This window comes from Eurosta solidaginis, chromosome 4 (assembly GCF_040869045.1).
Source record: "Eurosta solidaginis isolate ZX-2024a chromosome 4, ASM4086904v1, whole genome shotgun sequence".
Taxonomy (NCBI): domain Eukaryota; kingdom Metazoa; phylum Arthropoda; class Insecta; order Diptera; family Tephritidae; genus Eurosta; species Eurosta solidaginis.
In genome coordinates this window covers 214081934-214089393 of record NC_090322.1, presented here as the reverse complement: position 1 = coordinate 214089393, position 7460 = coordinate 214081934, and the positions used below count along the sequence as shown (strand labels likewise).

The 7460-nt window shown below is 36.1% G+C and overlaps 1 protein-coding gene across 3 annotated transcripts in view; it reads right to left on the bottom strand.

Moving 5' to 3' along the window:
• Positions 1-796: 796 nt before the first annotated feature.
• The window catches only part of LOC137249033 (mpv17-like protein), a 33299-nt gene continuing 26635 nt past the window's right edge, over positions 797-7460 (bottom strand). For all 3 annotated transcript variants that reach the window (XM_067780115.1, XM_067780116.1, XM_067780114.1), the window contains exons 3-5: positions 7236-7369; positions 1425-1556; positions 797-1340 (exon numbers count right to left, since the gene is read on the bottom strand). In XM_067780115.1, coding sequence (XP_067636216.1) covers positions 1161-1340; positions 1425-1556; positions 7236-7369 — 446 coding nt within the window. In that variant the 3' untranslated portion in view covers positions 797-1160. The remainder of the gene's footprint in view (positions 1341-1424; positions 1557-7235; positions 7370-7460) is intronic.

Genomic DNA, 7460 nt, shown 5'->3' with positions numbered 1-7460 from the left:
TTTGCTTTTGGCCACGTTCTGCAACCCACACCTCATACAACTCCCTCTTTGTGATCGTCATTATATCAAAAGGGGGACCTAGGGGGATGAAGAATCATTTGAGTTATATGCAGTAATATTGAGTTATTGTAGAAATTCAAAAATTGTGGTACAGCGTGGTTCAAACTTTTGGCAGGCTTTTCTTTTCACGGTTTTATATATTTTCAGCACAAAAATAATACACATTAAAAAACTCATAATTTCAAAACAAAAAACACTCAACCAAAAACTTTTGAAGACTTGCAAAATAATATAATTACGTGTAGATTTGAAATAACCAAAAAATATTTTAGCTTTTGTTCCATCACAAAGTTTTATTTAATTTTAAACAACGCGTTATTTCACTTCTGTAAATTGTACTACTTAGCGCGTCATCAACACCTCACAGTTTGGCAGCAGATTATTCAATGAAGACCAATAATTATAAGAAATGATAACTTGCGTTATATACTGTGCACTTTTTAATGCATTAAAATTTCAAAAAAAAAGTGACTTGAAAATTCTTACTTTTTCGCTCTAAACCAAGCAAAAATGCCACTGTGTGTCAATTTCTTCCTTGTCCGCTAAGTACTTATTTGAGATATTATACCTTGATTTAAACAAAAGGCACAACTAAATCAGCTGATATCTATGACGTCTGTGGTAATTGTTACTACATCCAAACGGCGATATCTTGTATTCATTGTACAATCTAATTCATCCGGCCAAGAAGTAAACATTACGAATTCCGTATTGTGTGAAAAAACACAAATTCAAATTTTAGCAATAAATACATTTTATTTTAAAATAAATGCGCTCTTATACATATATTTGTACAAGGCATTCATGTAGGTACATACATAAATTCATCTAAATGGGTGTCGGCAGTACATATAATTATTTACATATATATGTACTTAATATACGCATACAATTAACTAACAGGACTTTTTATCGTTTACATATACATATCGTTTATATAATATAATTAACTAGTTTTGGTTTCTTTTTGTAAATCACATTTTTTTGTTGCTCACCTTCGTAAGAATAACCAAAAACTTCTACAGCGCAAGCGCACGTTTGATTTTTAAAATTTAACTTTATTCTATTTTTAAATCTAATTGTTTCTATTGCAATCGCAATTATTGTGACAAACTTTGACTTTGATCTTCCTCTTCTCCTTCATGCATATTTTTCGTCTTCAAGTAGGCTAAAAATGTAGTCCATCCCAAACTACAAACACTAACAAATACTACACGATAGCTTTCAGGTATCATTGAAAAATTTATTGTCTGAATAATGGGCCAAAAGCAAATTCCAACCTATTGGGATGAAAAAAGACATAATTATTAGTTTTTATTAGAAATACATTAGGAAGTTTTGTAGTTTTTAAATGAAATAATTACTTTGAAGGTTGGCGGGAATTTATCTTTGACTTCCTGTACAGCTTCTTTGTGATTTTTGCCTTCTAGCAAACTCATGCCGTAAAAAAAGCTGCAACCAGCGAATGGACCATATGAGATTTGTTCTACGGCAGCCTTAAATAAAAAAAGATATACGGTTTTAGTTTGAGTATACAGAAGAACGTACACAAAGTCTTGTTGTAAATGAAGTTACTATTCATATTTTTAAACCGCGATGACATATGACCACGGCAAATAATTAAATTGGGGAAAATATTTGCACAACCTGCGGGCCTACTCTGTATTGCGATGCGAAAGAAAAAATACGCGAAATCGCAAAATCGGTACTCTGTATCTTAACATTCGCATGTATATTTTGACTTTCGCATTCACATTTTGCCCATTCGCAATTTTTCTCCCTTTTCGCATTGCCGGCACTCTGTAAAGCGAAAGCGAATGTCAAACAGCATTCATTTTCGCATTTTTATACTCAGTTGAGCAGAGCTCACAGAGTATATTAAGTTTGATTGGATAACGGTTGGTTGTACATATATAAAGGAATCGAGATAGATATAGACTTCCATATATTAAAATAATCAGGATCGAAAAAAAATTTGATTGAGCCATGTCCGTCCGTCCGTCCGTCCGTCCGTTAACACGATAACTTGAGTAAATTTTGAGGTATCTTGATAAAATTTGGTATGTAGATTCCTGGGCACTCATCTCAGATCGCTATTTAAAATGAACGATATCGGACTATAACCACGCCCACTTTTTCGATATCGAAAATTTCGAAAAACCGAAAAAATGCGATAATTCATTACCAAAGGCCGTTAAAGCGATGAAACTTGGCAGATGGGTTGACGTTATGACACAGAATAGAAAATTAGTAAGATTTTGGACAATGGGCGTGGCACCGCCCACTTTTACAAGAAGGTAATTTAAAAGTTTTGCAAGCTGTAATTTGGCAGTCGTTGAAGATATCATGATGAAATTTGGCAGGAACGCTACTACTATTACTATATATGTGCTAAATAAAAATTAGCAAAATTGGATGAAGAACACGCCCTTTTTAAAAAAAATTTTTTTTAAATTCAAATTTTAACAAAAAATTTAATATCTTTACTGTATATAAGTAAATTAAGTCAAAATTCAACTCCTGTAATGATATGATGCAACAAAATACAAAAATAAAAGAAAATTTCAAAATGGGCGTGGCTCCGCCCAGTTTCATTTAGTTTGTCTAGAATACTTTTAATGCCATAAGTCGAACAAAAATTTACCAATCCTTCTCAAATTTGGTAGGGACATAGACTCTATGACGGTAACTGTTCTCTGTGAAAATGGGCGAAATGGGTGGAAGCCACGCCCAGTTTTTATACACAGTCCACCGTCTGTCCTTCCGCTCGGCCGTTAACACAATAACTTGAGCAAACAACGATATATCTTTACTAAACTTAGCCCACCTACTTACCTGAACTCACTTTATCTTGGTATAAAAAATGGCCGAAATCCGACCATAACCACGCCCACTTTATCGATATCGAAAATTACGAAAAATGAAAAAAATGCCATAATTCTATACCAAATACGAAAAAAGGGATGAAACATGGTAACTGGATTGTTTTATTGACGCAAAATATAACTTTGAAAAAAACTTTGTAAAATGGGTGTGACACCTACCATATTAAGTAGAAGAAAATGAAAAAGTTCTACAAGGCGAAATCAAAAGCCCTTGGAATCTTGGCAGGAATACTGTTAGTGGTATTGCATATATAAATAAATTAGCAGTACCCGAAAGATGATTTTCTGGATCACCTGGTCCACATTTTGGTCGATATCGCGAGAACACCTTCACATATACATCTAAGGGCCACTCGCTTTTAAAACCCTCATTAATACCTTTAATTTGATATCCATATCGTACAAACACATTCTATAGTCACCCCTGGCCCACCCTAATGGCGATATCTCGAAAAGGCGTCCACCTATAGACCTAATGCCCACTCCCTCTTAAAATGCTCTGTAACACCTTTCGTTTGATACCCATATCGTACAAACATTCTAGAGTCACCTCTGGTCCACCCTAATGGCGATATCTCGAAAAGACGTCCACCTATAGACCTAATGTCCACTCCGTCTCAAAATGCTCAGTAACACCTTTCGTTTGATACCCATATCGTACAAACATTCTAGAGTCACCCCTGGCCCACCCTAATGGCGATATCTCGAAAAGGCGTCCACCTATAGACCTAATGCCCACTCCCTCTTAAAATGCTCAGTAACACCTTTCGTTTGATACCCATATCGTACAAACATTCTAGAGTCACCCTTGGTCCACCTTTATGGCGATATCTCGAAAAGGCGTCCACATATAGAACTAAGGATTACTCCCTTTTAAAATACTCATTACCACCTTTCATTTAATACCCATATCGTACAAACACATTCTAGAGTCACCCTGGCCCACCCTAATGGCGATATCTCTAAAAGGCGTCCACCTATAGACCTAATGCCCACTCCCTCTTAAAATGCTCAGTAACACCTTTCGTTTGATACCCATATCGTACAAACATTCTAGAGTCACCCTTGGTCCACCTTTATGGCGATATCTCGAAAAGGCGTCCACATATAGAACTAAGGATTACTCCCTTTTAAAATACTCATGACCACCTTTCATTTGATATCCATATCGTACAAACACATTCTAGAGTCACCCCTGGCCCACCCTAATGGCGATATCTCGAAAAGGCGTCCACCTATAGACCTAATGCCCACTCACTCTTAAAATGCTCAGTAACACCTTTCGTTTGATACCCATATCGTACAAACACATTCTAGAGTCACCCCTGGCCCACCCTAATGACGATATCTCGAAAAGGCGTCCACTTATAGACCTAGTGCCCACTCCCTCTTAAAATGCTCAGTAACACCTTTCGTTTGATACCCATATCGTACAAACATTCTAGAGTCACCCTTGGTCCACCTTTACGGCGATATCTCGAAAAGGCGTCCGTCCACCTATAGAACTAAGGATTACTCCCTTTTAAAATACTCATTACCATCTTTCATTTGATACCCATATCATACAAACACATTCTAGAGTCACCCCTGGCCCACCCTAATGGCGACATTTCGAAAAGGCGTCCACCTATAGACCTATTGCCCACTCCCTCTTAAAATGCTCAGTAACACTTTTCGTTTGATACCCATATCGTACAAACAAATTCTAGAGTCAGCCCTGGTCCACCTTTATGGCGATATCCCTAAATGGCGTCCATCCATAGAACTATGGCCTACTCTCTCTTAAAATACTCTTTAATACCTTCCATTTGATACGCATGTCATACAACCACATTCCAGGGTTCCCTAGGTTCATTTTCCTACATGGTGATTTTCCTTATTTTGTCTCCATAGCTCTCAACTGAGTATGTAATGTTCGGTTGCACCCGAACTTAGCCTTCCCTACTTGTTCTTGCTACAAGTAATAGGCATTCGCATTGTTCAAATATGTAAGTATTAATTGATGATTTTATAAATTGATATCTTTATATTCATTTAAAAATATATAGGACAACTCAAAAAACAAAACAAACACAAAAGCAACAATTTGTAATCCTAGTGGACTTAAAATACATAAATAAATAACAATTAAATCGAAACCACTTTTTATAAAGCATTTCTATTTGAAATCATGTCATTTTTTATTTGCTCTCTAATACAACTAGCAATATTTCCCATTCTATGATTTTCCACGTTTTCTGTATTTATCACGTTCACTTCTTCCAGTTCAATTTCTGAACTGGGAGGATTTCTTCATTTAAATCAATCCTTTCTTCATTTAAATCGTTCCATAATGCTACAGAATCCTTTTTTTAATTTGTTCAACAAAAATTAATCGTTTGCCGAAATTGTAATCGCCTTGTTTCTTTTGTTCTCTTTCTTTGAGTTTGGTCAGTGATGTATACTCAAGCAAAAAATTAGCGAAAAACAAAAAAGCGACATTGTTAGCGATGCGATAGCGCTACAGAGTTCCAATTACCTTTCGCATCGCAATTTATTTTCGCATCGCACTGCCTTTCGCATCGCAATACAGAGTAGGCCCCCTGGGCTTTGTCTAGTCGCAAGTGCTTTAGGAAAAATAATTCCGTCCTGGGCTATACAGTATGGACAACTGATGTTTGCCTATTTTAAGGACAAGTTGTGTTCTGCTTTGGGCTCTTTTTTCAAGGTAGTACCTGAAAAGATATCTCTAGCAAGTCCCTGAAACAACAAAGCATATGTAGGTAGAAAGGGGTTATATAGATAACACTACCTACGGCCATCCGCAGAAAGGACAGACAAACAGTGAAGGTCCAGCTAAACCTTTCGCGTTGAGGCCAACTTACAAAAAACTACCTAGATAGCCAACACTGGCGGAGAGCATTCAATGTTAAGTAGGCCAAACAGTATCTGGGTTATCTTAGAAACGTTGCACCAAAACAGAATTGTAGCACCTTAGTGGGGTAGAGCCAGAATAGTGAGAAAGGTATGCAGAGGCACACCACAGCAGGCGTGGTCGGTTCTGTTCTGGATTGTGATGGTTAACAAGTTTTCTCTGAAGCTAGAAGGGAGTCAGTTTCGGCTGAGAAGTTGCCAACATAGATAACTGGAAATCCAGGTCAAGGGTATATGTTTTGGATGATAAGTTGTCTTGGGGTTTCAATCTGTAAGATTAGGGTAGGAAGGTCCAGGGTGCCTTGTAGTTATGATTGTTGCCGCCATCGTTCGAAGCCGCTTACTCCAACGGTTTAACCGTGTTTGTATGAGACTGCAGTCAAGCTGATTCTGATCTACAGAAATGTGATCTGGGGAAACGCCCTGGACACTGTTGCTATTAACATAACGTTAGTGTTAGTATACAGTTGTATACAACGAAAATAGCTGGTTGGTATCGTCTTTGTTTCTAAAACTTTTCGATTATAAATCAATGGCTTTTTGAAAAAATATCGTTATTTTTCGATAAATTACTTATAAAACGTCATATATGAATTTATCTGGGGTCAATTCCCTAACTGTGGAAAACTGAAAAATGTACACTTATTGAGAACTCATTTCAAAGTTTACACAATTTCTTGTGTACACTTTAAAACTCATAGATAGTGAATAGGCCCCTGAACTCTGCCAAAATGATTCCAAAATTGTTCCGAATTGATCCCGAAATAGTCGTGCAAATAGTCCTAAGATGTTCACTAGCACACTCCCAAACTGCGTTTAAAATGGTCCCGAAAAAAACCCGAAATGCTTTTAAAATAGTCTCGGATTGATCACAGCATAACACCAAAAAGATCTCGAATTAATCCAAAAATTATTCCCAAACAATTCAGAAATTATCTGAATATGGTCCCGGAAATATCATGATCCCAAAAATATACGCTTGGAATATAGACTTATTTTTCTGATTTCAATTTCGAGCAATAACAATTATTTGCAGTCTGGTAATAACAATGAAAAGTTTACGTTTTGATAATTTTAACAGAGTAAACGAGAAACTTGCCATTCCTTAAACCTATTTCGGTAAGGTATTAACATTTTTAAAATAAAAAATATTTGGCAATAAATCCCACTAACCGATCTCAGTGTTAGTCAGAAAACATTTTAAAATAAAAAATTTCACTGTTGAAAATCGAAAAAATTCATATATAAGCGTATCACACAGAGAAAACCCATTTTCATGGTTGGAAATCGGTTGTTATCCATGATAAACGGAATTGCTTTTTTTGGTTTACCTTTAAGGGGAAATCTCTGCTAATTATCCATTGTGTGTTAACCTACCTTAACAACACCAACTTTTAAGTTCATTTGTGGCCACATAACCGAGCTGAGACGCACCCATCCATATAAAGTTGGTGCTACATACAAAGCACCGAACATACTAAACCGCATACAACGCATCCAGTCATAGGTTTCTACAAAAAAAAATAATACAAAAACCATTTTATTTTTGCTATAAATAAATTAATAATTTTTATTTTTTAAAGCATTCTTTTAATATATCTG